Raw genomic sequence first — 14,812 nt, 5'->3', positions numbered from 1 at the left:
AAACTGTCATCGTGGTGGTGGGAGTGTCTTTTAGCATGCTGATGCATTATAATTAGCGTACAATGAGCAGTGAGGACGACCAGAGGTCACTTTCATCACCATCTTGGTTTTGGTGGGTTTTGGCCTGCTTCTTTACCGCATCCTGTTCTATCAGCAGGGTCTTTGTGTATCTTGTGCCAAGCTCCTCCTATCTCACCCTGTGACTAAGAATGCCTAACCTCCTGGGAATGCAGCCCAGTAGGTCTCAGACTTATTTTACCCAGCACCTTTTCAAGATGGAGTTGCTCTGGTTCAAACACTTCTGACATATTTCCCGCCTCCCTTTTACGGGGGACCCTTAATCCTTAAGAATTGTAGCGGGACAAAGATCATCTGTAACTTCTTCGCCGAATAGGGATGATGATATTCCTGCCTATTAGGGTCTCTTGTATTTAGGGTAGGGAGAAGTTTAGTGAGAAAGCATTGGTATAGAAGCCCTTATTTTCAGTTACACAATTTTATAAAGTTACAATTGCTTATTGTAACCAGCTGAGTTTTAGGTTTTGTGGTTTGTTGCTTGCTTGCTTCTTAATGTCATGTATCTTGGCATTTATCAGTCCATAATTACTAAATTCTTAAAATCCATAAATATTTGTTATTCTTTCTAGGTTGCAATAAAAATAATTGACAAAACTCAGTTGAATCCAACAAGTCTACAAAAGGTAAGATTGGTTCAATATCTAGTACTTTTTAAACGATCGTCAGTGCTAGTTGCCATCTAATTTGTCCCTTAAATACCTCAACTGTTATTTTATGTTTAATGCCATAAAGCTTCCTATTCTGCAAATGAATGCAACTTAATGTAGTATTTCATAAAAAATTGTTGGGTTATCTTTGGTTGGAGATTATTTTTAAATGTTCTTAACAGCACAAACTAAAGGCTGTGCTTTTTTTTGTACTTTTTTATTGATATAGTTGTACAAGGCTGTACTTTTTATTGAATATTCTTAATATTGACTAGAGTTTTCTTAAAATAATACAGTACAAAAATATTTTAATGTAATTGATATTGTGCAAATTTGTACCTTTCTTATAGCTAATAAAATTTTAAAGTGAACACTTTGGCTTCCTTAAACTCTTGACACACCACATCTGATTAAGGACTGATGATTAATATAAAAGGGAAATGTTAAAGTAAAACTGAAAGTGGAAAAGCATGTTCATAAAGCAGTATTGCCATTGGTATCATTTAACATAGATCAAGTATTTGCCCTAGTGCCTTTTAGAATCACCTGGGCAGATTTTTGAAAGTCCTAACACTTACATAATAATGCCTAAGCAATTAGGTTGGGCCCAGGCATAGGTATTTCACTGGTAGGACATCAGCAAGTAATTAATGATCGTTATAATAAAGTCCTTCTAGTTGTTTTCAGCTTTGCAGAGTCTTTTTACATACTTCATTTGATTTCTAGATTTGACCTGTAGTAGTTGGGGGGAGGGGGTACGGAGACCATGAAGTAGGAACAGGAAGGACTGAATTTAAGTCCTGGCCCTGCCACTTAGCCGAATTTCTGACCTTGAGCAAGGCACTTAACTTTTCTGGACCTTGGGTTTCTCATCTTTAAAATGGAGATAATTTCATCTTCTTATGATGGATGTGAGTATTAATGAAATAATGCATATAAAAGGGCTTTGTAAACTGCACAGCACTGTACAGTTGTGCGATATTTTGATAAGCTCTATATACATTTCTAATGTATTCCTCATGGTTATTTATATCCTGGTAATTTTGAAGCCCTGTCCCTGTTTTGTGTGTGGGAGGTGGGGAGGGAGGTAGACTTTCTCTGCACTAAAAATGTTATTTCAACAAGTGGTTCTTTGTGATCGGCAACCCATAATGGGCCTTAAGGCTTCTCAAGGTGGGCATAAAACATCTAAAAATTCCGGTCCTTTGTCCTGAAGAGTAAATTTTATCTATTTCCTTAAACTTCCATATCTTCAGCTATCTAAGGATTTGGTACTAATAAATACATTAGGGGTTAATAAAATTTAGTATTCAGAACTAAAAATAATATATAAGGATGTTTAATGAGGACTCTGAGTATTCTATGATGTTACATACCTTCCACTATTCATGTGTACCTGGATATAATTGTAATCCTAACAGTTTTCCTGGAAAAATTTTTACCATGGTGTTGTATCAATTGGCTGCAGTTTTTCCTTCTTGTTTGCTTGCTTCCTTTATTCATTTATTTTATTTTATTTTATTTTTTTGGTAATATTTTTCATTGCTGCTCTTCTTTGATTATTTGTCACATCATTATCAGTTTAGTGCATGGTAGTTTGGTTAGCCCATTAGTGTGATTATGCATATTTGCATCTGAATTTTGGCTTATAGTAATAATTAAAACTTTAAGATTTGTTTTTGGTGTCATTCAAGTATGAACCATTCACCGAAGACTTATTCTAAAGCCAGCTCTATCCCAAGTTAAATAACTTGATAAGTATAATATTTTCAATTTATAGGGCATTGTTTAAAATTGTGTATATAACTTCATATGCTTATAAAGTAAATTAGAAGCATTTTATATACATTTGTTTCCAATTCTTTTTCACCGAGTATCTTACCACCAGTCCCCCCATCTTCCCCCGCATCCATTTTGCAACAATGTTGAATGTACCAGGCAACTTTGTCAGCCTCCTTTGCAGTCATTCTTGCATCCTTTTTTCTTCTCAGCACCATTCGTAGTTGTATCACACTTGCTTCAAGAACAGCTCTCTTAGATAGCGATTTAAAGCTGTGGAGCATGCCCTAGCAGCTAACATTCATCGTAAGGAACATTCTGCCATCAGCAGTATGCAATCTGTTTTTACCACCACTACCGAAAAAGGTGGACTGGCTCATTCAGGCAGTGTTTGAACACACGTGTTAAAATATCGGTTTCATGGTATTCAGGCTTGCATGCTGGGTCATGAACATTTACTAAATGCACATATAAGTAAACCTGAGTTGACTATGTTTGCAAATTGATATTATTTTCACAGATGAGTCTCTTCATTTTTCCTTTGTATTTGTGCAGCCATTGAATTAATAAACGTTAGATTCTGGTGAGAGATTTATTTTTCTCCATTGTTTTTGTACTTTTAAGAGATGGGTCTTGCTCTGTTGTCCAGGCTGGACTCAAACTCCTGGGCTTAAGCAGTCCTTCCACTTCAGCCTCCCAAGTAGCTGGGACTACAAATGCACACCATAGCATCTTGCTATATACCTTCCAGTGTCTCACTACTATGTCTGGAATACTGTTCTATTCTTATGCATCTTTTAGGTTAGTTTTTTTGTTTGTTTGTTTGTTTTTGTTTTTTTGAGATGGAGTCTCGCTCTGTTGCCCAGGCTGGAGTGCAGTAGTGGGATCTGAGTTCACTGCAATCTCCACCTCTTGGGTTCAAGCAGTTCTTCTCCCTCAGCCTCCCGAGTGGCTAGGACTACAGGTATACGCCACTACACCTGGCTAATTTTTGTATTTTTAGTAGAGATGGGGGTTTTGCCATGTCAGCCAGGCTGGTCTGGTCTCAAACTCCTGACCTCAGGTGATCCACCTGCCTCAGCCTCCACTTGCTGGGATTACACATGTGAGCCACCTTGCCCGGGCCAAGGTGGGTGGATCACTTGAGGTCAGGAGTTCGAGACCAGCCTGGTCAACATGGTGAAACCTCGTCTCTACTAAAAATACAAAAATTAGCTGGGCGTGGTGGCACACGCCTATAATCCCAGCTTCTCAGGAGGCTGAGGCGGGAGAATTGCTTGAACCCAGGAGGTGACAGAGCAAGACTTTGTCTCAAAAAAAAAAAAAAAAAGAAATTTGTCACATGTAATGAAATAAGTGATTTTTTGTAATGTATTTATGATAGCTGGTTAGTTAGCCAACCTTGAGCACATTCAGGGATGGAGACACACTCCTTCCCATAGCACCTTGTTCCAGTGTTCAGTGGCTTTGCTATTAGAGCGTTTTCCCCTTACTTCAGACTAGCATCTGTCTTCTAGAAACTTCTACAACACTGTTTACTATTTGTCATATGGAGTTATAGTCACTCCAAACATAACCAGCCCTTAGAAGTTGCTATTTTGGATCTTGTTGATTTTCTCTTATGCAGAGTAAATCCCCTCAGCCTCCTTGGGTACTCCCACAGGAGCTTCGCTCAACAGAAGCCTACTTTATTCCATACTTGAAATTGTTTTCCCCCCCCCCACCTGAATTTGTTTGATTCCTGCTAAAATTCATTTAATTGATTTTCTGCCTTAATTCCAGTCTTTTGGGGGATTTTGGAATAATGGGTCATTTGTATTAGCTGCTATGTAAATTGGATATGGATGTCTCCATCCAATTAAAATATTAAACAAGGCAAGAACAAGACCTTTCAATGGAGAATTCATCCAAGTTGATACTGCTGACCCAGTAGTAAAGCATTTTTTGAGTAAGATTTAACCACCATTCTTAAATATCTAGACTTAGTAGGACAGAAAGGGAAATCCCTGTGTTTTTAAATTTTAATGAGATTTACAGAGGAAGAAAAAAAGGAACATTAAACACAAATATACGCAAAATACCCACTAGGATTTATTAAAGCATTATTGACTATGGATTTCATCAGGGTCTTTGTAGGGAAATCCTGCTTATACCCACCTCAATCTTCCTCCCTCCCTTCCTTCCATTGGCCTTATCGTGATTGTAAAATAGGGCAACACTACATTCCGTAAAATAGAACAAGTGTTCCTATGAGCTGAGCAGAAGTTGGCTTTAGAGACAGGCAAAGGCTGAAGAAGGCTGAGGCAGGCCAGGCGCAATGGCTCACTCCTATAATCCCAGCACTTTGGGAGCCTGAGGCGAGAGGATCACTTGAGCTCAGGAATTCGAGATCAGCCTAGGCAGCATAGAGACCCGTCTCTACCAAAAAAAAATTAAATAAATTAACCAGGTGTGGTGGTGTGTACCTGTAGTCCCAGCTACTTAGGAGGCTAAGATGGGAGGATCACTTGAGCCTAGAAGTTGGAGGCTGCAGTGAGCTGTGATGGTGCCCCTGCATTCCAGCCTGGGCAACAGAGCAAGACCCTGTCTCAAAAAAAAAAGCTGAAGCAAAGAACAAAGAGTGTATTGATCCTTTCAGAGTTCCTTTTTTTGTAAGGCAGGGACAGGGAAACAGAACAATAGACCACAATAGACTATACCACATAGAAAAGTAACCGATTAGTTAACATCAGGTTACTTCATACTACATTTTTTTCTGTAAGGATTAAAGCAGTAGGAACTTTATTATTGTGCCAATTGAAGTTTTTTCTTTTTTTTTTTTTTTTGAGACAGAGTCTCGCCCTGTGACCCAGGCTGGAGTGCAGTGGTGTGATCTCGGCTCACTGCAACCTCTGCCTCCCAGGTTCAAGAGATACTCCTGCCTCAGCCCACTGAGTAGCTGGGACTACAGGTGCGTGCCACCACACCTGGCTAATTTTTGTATTTTTAGTAGAGGCAGGGTTTCACCATGTTGGTCAGACTGGTCTCCCAACTCCTTGTCTCAGGTGATCCGCCTGCCTTAGCCTCCCAAAGTGCTGGGATTACCGGCCTGAGCCACCGTGCTCAGCCAGGACAGTTTAAATCTTCAATCGGGCTGGACCCAGTGGCACATGCCAATAATGGCAGCACTTTGCGAGGCCGAGGCGGGTGGATCACCTGAGGCCAGGAGTTCGAGACCAGCCTGGCCAACATGGTGAAACTGCATCTCTACTAACAATACAAAAATTAGTTGGGCGTGGTGACATAGCCCCAGCTACCCAGTAGGCTGAGGCACAAGAATCGCTTGAACCTGGGAGGCGGAGGTTGCAGTGAGCCAAGATCACACTACTGCACTCCAGCCTGGGTGACAGGGTGAGACTCTGTCTCAAAAAATAAATAAATAATAAACTGTCCTGTTTGGGAAATTAGCTGTTATCTCCTTTTCTTCTGATTTCTAGGAAGGTCAGATAACAACTTAATTTAGGTTTGGGAATGTGGAACCTTAGCAAGGATTACTCCATTTTTAATTTTAACCTGGTTTCCTGGGGCCTAATGCAGGAGCTTAGTCCCAAACAATGGCTTCCTATAATTTTTATTTAGCAATTCTTCCCTTTTGGTCAGGCTTTCACCTAGGTAAGAGTGTAACCAAAACCTAGGATATCCCTGCTGTTCTCAGTTGCCATCATTTTGGGTTTCCTGTTTCAGCGTGCCATTGATGGGGTGTTCTCATCATCGTGTGTTTCTTTTGAGTTTTTGTTTTTCTAGCCAGAGAGAAACCATTTGACATCCGATAGGTGGCTACATGGAGACACTTAACACTCTAGGAGGGTACAGCATACCAGAGAGACTACCATTATGACTATCATGAGGATCACACCAAGCATTTAGAGTATGCTCCTAAGCCAGGGTTTTTATGAACCAAATCAGCTAAAATTGTATAGCCAAACAAGGAGTCTGCCAATTTTAACCAAGTGGTCTGCTCTACCATACCCAAATCGCAACGAGAAGTGTCATGAACTGCACAGATTCCTCCATGTTTAGTAGGCAGTCCAGCATTCCATGACCGGGCTAAGTATAAAGTAGGGAGTGCAAGTTACCCACAGAAGCTACTGACTGTGAAATTTTAGCTACAGCATGATCCTGCCAAAGTGAAAGAGGTAGGCATTAGTAAGGAAAAATTAAGAGGGGCAAAAGCCTTGTTATGAGGTCTTGTTGTTCTGACAGTCTTGGGAAAAGCTGTCCATAGCCTGCAGTCCACAACTTCTCGTCCTGGTTCGCAGTTTGAATGTCTCTGGTTGTGGCATCTGGCATTCTGGTGAATTCTCTGTGTGGCCTACACATCAGGCATGAGACTCGAAATTTACATCAAGCTGTCAGCTTTGGTTTATAGGGCTTCTGAAATTGAGCAGCTCATTCTTCATTGGCAAGTTGTAGCCAGATATTAAAGAAAACTAGAAGAATTCAGAATCCAGTTCAGTCAGGAATAATCTTATCAGGTCATTTCTGGAAGTCATTTCTGTGAATTAATATTTTAGCAGCCTTTTTTGCTTCTAATTTCAAATTGGAAGGTATACGGTTATTCATTGTGCCCCTCAAGCCTGGTCCACTGTGATACCCCTCAAGCACCAGACACCTACCCAGGAAGAGGGAGGCTGTTTTCTTTTTAAAGCTAGTATTTGCTTTGGAGCCACTGTTAGTGCTTAAAGCTCTGTAGCAGTAGCAGTAGTGGCTTTTTTGGTGTCCTAGGGAATGTTGGTCATGGGATGTAGGAGGGAACCTTATAATTTGAAAGCAAGGAGAACCAGTTCATGCTTTTCATGTGGTCTATCGTGTAATTACTTTTACTGCTGCCACCGCTGGGTTATTTTGGGCACTGTTGATTTGGTTTTCTTAAACCAGTACTTTTCAACCCCTCTTGTGCATTATAAACATTTGTGGAGTTTGAAAAAAGCGTATTTCCTTCACAGTACTTTCCTCCCTGGAGATCCTATCTTGGCAGGTCTAGAGATGTGGCGATCTCAGGACACACCCCAGATGAGAATGGCCCCTAATCTGCCTTCAATTTCCCCCAAAGTTCTTAATTTCTCTCCTCTTCCAATTTTACTTATTTTTTATTTTATTTTATTATGTTTTTTTTTTTTGAGTTGGAGTCTCGCTCTGTCGCCCAGGCTGGAGTGCAGTGGTGCGATCTCAGCTCACTGCAAGCTCTGCCTCCCGGGTTCATGCCATTCTCCTGCCTCAGCCTCCCGAGTAGCTGGGACTACAAGTACCCGCCACCATGCCCGGCTAATTTTTCGTATTTTTAGTAGAGACGGGGTTTCACCGTGTTAGCCAGGATGGTCTTGATCTGCCCGCCTTGGCCTCCCAAAGTGCTGGGATTACAGGCGTGAGCCACCGCGCCCGGTCTATTTATTTTTTATTGATTGAGTGATTGATTGATGGGGTCTTGTCCTGTTGCCCAGGATGGAAGGTAGCAGCAAGACCAGAGCTCACTGCAGCCTCGAATTCCTGGGCTCAAGTATCTTTCCACCTCAGCCTCCTGAGGTAGCTGGGACTATAGGCACGCACCACCACACCCAACTAAAGTAACCTATTTTATTTATTTATGAGACGGAGCCTCCCTGTGTTGGCCAGGCTGGAGTGCAGTGGTGCCATCTCGGCTCACTGCAACCCCCGCCTCCCGAGTTCAAGTGATTCTCCTGCCTCAGCCTTCCAAGTAGCTGGGATTACTGGCACCCACTGCCACACCCAGCTAATTTTCGTATTTTTAGTAGAGACAGGGTTTCACCATGTTGGCCAGGCTGGTCTTGAACTCCTACCTCAAGTGATCCACCCGCTTTGGCCTCCCAAAGTGCTGAATTACAGGTGTGGCCACTGTGCCTGGCAAAGTAACCTATTTTAAAGATGACCCCTTCCCCAAATATTCTAAGTTTCATAGACAGCTGTTACTGCCACTGCCACTGCTGAATATTTTCTCCCTCTCTGGAACTCTTCCTAGGAATGCCTTAGTAACCAGTTCCTGGCCTCCTTTCTCTATTGGGTGAAGCACAGGTTATTTTGGAAATCCTTTTCATTGAACAACTCTTTTCATCTTTTTCTTTTCGTTCTTTTTTTTTTTTTTTTTAACTACCTTTCTCTTTCATTTTCTTATATTGACTTTTCAGGCCATTAACAAAAGTAGTAACCACTGTAAAAATAGTTGTTACAGTCTTGCCTGTTATTTAAAATCTAGTGTCTGCATTCACATCAGTGTCATAAATCTGATAAATTAATACAAATAGGAGATGGCAAATGAAATCCAAGACAGGCACTTCTTTTATTGATTGATTGATTTGATTGATTGAGACTGGGTCTTACTTTGTAGCCCAAGCTGAAGTGTAGTGTCATGATCATAGCTCACTGCAGCCTGGAACTTCTGGGCTTAAGCAATCCTCCCATCTTGGCCTCCCAAAGCCCTAGGATTATAGGCATGAGTCACTGCCCCCAGCCTGATTATACATATTTAAAATATTGAGAATAGACTGGGCACGGTGGCTCACTCCTGTAATCCCAGCACTTTGGGAGGCCCAGGTGGATGGGATCACCTGAGGTGAGGAATTCGAGACTAGCCTGACGAACGTGGTGAAACCCCGTCTCTACTAAAAATACAAAAAAATTAGCCAGGCGTGGTGGCGCGTGCCTGTAATCCCAGCTACTCGGGAGGCTATGGCAGGAGAATCACCTGAACCCGGGAGGTGGAGGTTGCAGTGAGCCAAGATGGCACCACTGCACTCCAGCCTGGGCAACAAAAGAGAAACTCTGCCAGAAAAAAAAAAAATTGAGAATAAAAATGTATATATGTTTGTTTATTTTTAGATTTCAAAAGAGAAGAAATAGAAAAAAATACGGCTTTCAGTATTGTTGCTTCTTTATTCCTTATAAACTTTTAAATTTCTTGCCAGACTCATTTTTGTTTTGTCAAGAAATAATACAGGTTGATATTTAGAATACATTATAAACTCGGGAGGCTGAGGCAGGAGAATGGTGTGAACCCGGGAGGTGGAGCTTGCAGCAAGCCGAGATCATGCCACTGCACTCCATCCTGGGCGTTAGAGTGAGACTCCGTCTCAAAAAAAAAAAAAAAAAAAAAGAATACATTATAAACTGAGAATAGTGGAGTGTATTTTAGAGATTGTTTGTTTTTAGAATCGAGGTCTCACTATCTTGCCCAAGCTGGTCTCAGACGCCTGGGTTCAAGCATCCTCCTTCCGAGGATTCCAGTCTGCCTTCCAAGGAGCTGGGGTTACAGGTACACACCACCATACCCAGCTAAAGTATATTTTTCATTGTACCAAGGATTCATTATGCTATTTTAGAAAAGTCAGCAAGGAACCAAGTATTTTAAGTGGGTTAAGCTTAGAGCATGGCCTGGACCCATTTGCAGAAAATATAAACTTGGGTACAAATTAGGCCTTTGTGAGAGAATTATAACAGTAACAGAATCACAAACACATGTCAGGAGTTTATTGTGTGGCAGGTGCTGTTCCATGCACTCTGTATGTCAAGCATCCTTTCATTGTAGAGGTGACAGGGTCAGGGAGGTCAAGTTACCTAGGCTCAGTGAGTGGTACAGCTTAGCTCCTGGAGCCAAATTCTACACACACTTCATTTTACATCATTGCATGTACTTTTCACAACAGTCCTGTGAAGCAGCTGTTTCCTTTGGTTTTTTTTTTTTTGTTTTTTTGTTTTGTTTTGTTTTGAGACAGAGTTTTGTTCTTGTTGCCCAGGCTGGAGTGCAATGGCGTGATCATGGCTCACCGCAACCTCCACCTCCCTGGTTCAAGTGATTCCCCTGCCTCAGCCTCCCAAGTAGCTGGGATTACAGGCACCCGCCACCACACCCAGCTAATTTTTTTGTATTTTTAGTAGAGACGGGGTTTCTCCATGTTGGTCAGGCTGGTCTGGAACTCCCGACCTCAGGTGATCCACCTGCCTCAGCTTCCCAAAGTGCTGGGATTACAGGTGTGAGCCACCACGCCAGGCCGAAGTAGCTGTTTTCAAAATCTATCTTATAGATAAGTAGGTTAAAACTCTCAAGATTTTGTGGCTTGTTCACTCATCCAGTGAATAAGGGACTGAACTAGCCTTAGAACCTAAATTTATAACATCAAATAGCTTTCTTTGCATAAGTTCCCCTGGAGCCAGTCATTCATAGTACTGTCCATATGGGAAGGATAACAAAGGAACATATGGAAATTCAGCTTGCATGTGGTAGATACCTAGGAAAATCTGATAAGTTAATTTTGTTAGTACCAAATTCATTTTAACATCAAATCAATTTTTCCTGATGTTGCTCTGATTCTAGGAATCTTGACCACCAGAACCTTGAGTTTGGGAGATGGGAAAATTCTTAGTTTGCCTTTGAAATATTTGATCATAAAAACCACTTTATTGGCCAGGCGTGGTGGCTCAAGCCTGTAATCCCAGCACTTTGAGTGACCAAGGCAGGCAGATTGATGAGCTCAGGAATTCAAGACCAGCCTGGGCAACATGGCAAAACCCTGTCTCTACATACAGAAATTAGCCAAATGTGGTGGTGTGCACCTGTAGTCCTAGCTACTTGGGGGGCTGAGGCTGGAGGATTGCTTGAGCCCGGGAGGTCGAGGCTGCAGTGAACCATGTTCATGCCACTGCATTCAAGCTTGGGTGACAGAGCAAGATTCCATCTCTAATTAAAAAAAAAAAAAAAAAAGCACACACATTGTTGCTACTCTTATTTTGCATTTTTAGAAAAATGCTTTGTTGTATTACTCAGCTAAAGCTAAGCAATTTTTTTAAATTTAGTTTTTAATTTTTATTAAATACCGACTACATACAAAAGAATGTTCTGTGTTTAGCATATAAATATGTATATGAGATGAGCACCCTTATACTACCTGCTTCAAGAAATAGATCTTCAACCATACCTTTAAATCAGTCCCATATTGTGCCCCTCCTCAACCTGATTCCCCTTCTTCATTGCCCACCTACTGGGTAACCACTAACAGGATTTTGTGTTATTATCTTCTTGCTTTGTCCGTATAATTTTACCACATATGGATCCCTCATCAATGTAGTGTAAAGGTTTTTTTTGTCTGTTTTTTGTTTCTTTTGTTTTTGTTTGTTTGTTTGTTTTTTTGAGACTGAGTCTCGCACTGTCTCCCAGGCTGGAATGCAGTAGTGCGATCTCAGCTCACTGTAACCTCTGCCTCCCAAGTTCAAGCGATTCTGGTACCTCAGCCTCCTGAGTAGCAGGGATTATAGGCGTGCGCCACCACACCCAGCTAATTTTTGTATTTTTAGTAAAGACCAGGTTTCACCATGTTGGCCAGGCCGGTCTTGAACTCCTGACCTCAAGTGATCCACCCACCTTGGCCTCCCAAAGTGCTGGAATTACAGGCGTGAGCCACCGTGCCCCGCCAATGTAGTGTAAAGTTTAAAATATTGTATAAATGGATTCATGCTATATGTATTCTCCTATTGGCTTTTGCTTTGCTTCTTGTTTTTTTTTTTTTTGAGACGGAGTTTCGCTCTTGTTATCCAGGCTGGAGTACAGTGGCGTGATCTCAGCACTGCAGCCTCTGCCTCCTGGATTCAAGTGATTCTCCTGCCTCAGCTTCCAAAGTATCTGGGATTATAGGCGTGCACCACCACACCCAGCTAATCTTTGTATTTTTAGTAGAGACGGGTTTTCACCATGTTGGCCAGGCTGGTCTCGAACTCCTGACTTCAAGTGATCCGCCCGCCTCAGCCTCCCAGAGTGCTGGGATTACAGGTGTGAGCCACCATGCCCAGCCGCTTTTGCTTTCTTTTACCTACATTGTGTTCCATGTTGATGTATTTTGCTGTAATTCACCTTCACTGCTATGTCCATTTTCAAGAATATATAGTACTCCATTATGTGAATATGTCACTCTGTATTTATTCTGTGATTCAGAGACATTTGGATTGCTTTTTGTATTGCAAACATGCCTGCTATGAATTGTCCTCTGTGTGTCCTGGCACACTTATGAAGAGTTTCTTAAATATATATACTTAGAATTCTTGTATCACACAGTCTGTTTGCACATCCTCCTTCTTCATTAGAGAAGGCCAAATTATTTTCAGAGCAGGTGTGCTAATTTATATTTCCATCAGTAGTGTGTAAGAGAGCACAAGTAATGTAGCATCCTCATCAAAATTTGATTTTCTGATTTTTTAAAATTTGTGCCATCACAGGAGAATTGCTTGAACCCGGGAGGTGGAGGTTGCAGTGAGCTGAGATCGCACCACTGCACTCCAGCCTGGCGGCAGAGCGAGACTGTGTCTCAAAAAAACAAAAAAATTGTGCTTATCAGTTGGTAAATATAAAAGTGATATTTGGCCAGGCATGGTGGCTTCCTCCTGAAATTCCAGCACTTTGGGAGCCTGAGATGGGAAGATCTCTCGAAACCAGGAGTTCAAGACCAGCCTGGGCAACAGAGCAAGACTCTGTATCTACAAAAAGATTTTTTTTTTTTTTTAAATTATCTGGGCATGGTGGCACATAGCTGTGGTCTCAGATAATTGGGAGGCTGAGGATTGATTAAGCCCAGGAGTTTACAGCTGCAGTGAGAGCTGTGATTGCATCACTGCACTCCAGCCAGGGTAACAGAGCAAGAGCCTCTCTTAAAAAAAAAAAAAGAAAAAAAAAATCTCATTGTGGTTTTAATGTAACATTTTCCTGATTACTGATGAGGTCATGCATCTTTTCATATTTAGGTTTTTTGTTTCTTCTGTGAAGTACTTATTCATCTTTTGTTTAATTTCTAGTGGATTTTTTCTTAGTTATTTTAGGATATCATTATATATCATGGATACTATTATATATGTGGCACATACCTTCTACTTGATGGTGTATCTTCACTCTCTTGATATTGTCTCTCAATGAATAGCAGAGGCTCCTAATTTTAAAGCAGTTGAATTTATCAGTCTTTTTTTTATATGCTTTGCACTTTTTGTGTGTTCTTCTTTTTTTTTTTTTTTTTCTTTTTGAGACGGAGTTTCGCTCTGTCACCCAGGCTGGAGTACAGTGGCGCGATCTCGACTCACTGCAAGCTCCACCTCCTGGGTTCACGCCATTCTCCTGCCTCAGCCTCCCAAGTAGCTGGGACTACAGGTGCCCACCATCACGCCCGGCTAATTTTTTTTGTATTTTTAGTAGAGACAGGGTTTCACCATGTTATCCAGGATGGTCTCGATCTCCTGACCTCGTGATCCACCCACCTTGGCCTCCCAAAGTGCTGGGATTACAGGCGTGAGCCCCCACGCCCGGCCTTTTTTGTGTCTTCTTTAAGAAATTCTTCTCTACCTGGGGTCATAAACATATTTTTCTCTGTTGTCTTCACGTGTTTAGAGTAATCTTTAAGCCACCAGCAGTCATGTGTTACAAGGTAGGGATCCAGTTTCATGGTTTTTCGTATGTATAATCACTTGCTGCCTCACCTCTCCTTTCTTTACTGATCTGCATCGTGGACAGAGTCTCCATGTCTAAACACATACTTTGTTCTTCAGAAGTGGTTATTCTGGTTCACTTAACAATTGCCATTTGAAAAGCAATTATTTTTATTTTATTTTCAAATTTTTAAATTTTATTTTTAATGATAGGACACCAAATGATAACCAGAACCTCAAAATACATGGGTGAAAGTCTGAGCTAAATTAATAGAAACACAGGCATGACAGGGAAGACTTTATCACTTAACTCTTTTAGGCCATTCATTAATTACACAGTAAGTAGGAAAAAAAAGGTACATATCTTAATACACAGCACCTCCATGGCCAGGTGCGGTGGCTCACGCCTGTAATCCCAGCACTTTGGGAGGCCGAGGCAGGTGGATCACGAGGTCAGGAGATTGAGACCATCCTGGTGAACAGGGTGAAACCCCGTCTCTACTAAAATATACAAAAAAATTAGCTGGGCATGGTGGCGGGCACCTGTAGTCCTAGTTACTCGGGAGGCTGAGGCAGGAGAGTGGTGTGAACCCGGGGGGCGGAGCTTGCAGTGAGCGGACATCGTGCCATTGCACTCCAGCCTGGGTGACAGAGCGAGACTCCGTCTCAAAAAAAAAAAAAAAAAAACAAAAACAGCACTTCCATTAGCCCATATTATAGCTGTTTTAATCCTCCTTTTGAGGATACATAACAGCTGTGTGCTGGGATGTTATTGTCATAACTATTCCAATGTGTGATGACTATGAGATATATTATTTTCTCAGAGTTGGGCAATATATAACATTTGAATAAGCCAG

General features: G+C 41.5%; 1 protein-coding gene across 12 annotated transcripts in view; it reads left to right on the top strand.

The window, feature by feature from the left end:
• The window catches only part of MARK3 (microtubule affinity regulating kinase 3), a 119,400-nt gene that overhangs the window by 43,136 nt on the left and 61,452 nt on the right, over positions 1-14,812 (top strand). For 11 of the 12 annotated variants that reach the window (XM_003276185.4, XM_003276183.4, XM_003276186.4 and 8 more), the window contains exon 3: positions 648-701. In XM_003276185.4, coding sequence (XP_003276233.1) covers positions 648-701 — 54 coding nt within the window. Of the gene's footprint in view, positions 1-647; positions 702-14,812 lie in introns of those variants that run through there. The other variant, XM_030803791.1, reaches the window with a different exon arrangement.

The sequence above is a fragment of the Nomascus leucogenys genome, chromosome 22a (assembly GCF_006542625.1).
Source record: "Nomascus leucogenys isolate Asia chromosome 22a, Asia_NLE_v1, whole genome shotgun sequence".
Classification (NCBI taxonomy): domain Eukaryota; kingdom Metazoa; phylum Chordata; class Mammalia; order Primates; family Hylobatidae; genus Nomascus; species Nomascus leucogenys.
This window is presented reverse-complemented; position numbering and strand designations above follow the sequence as displayed.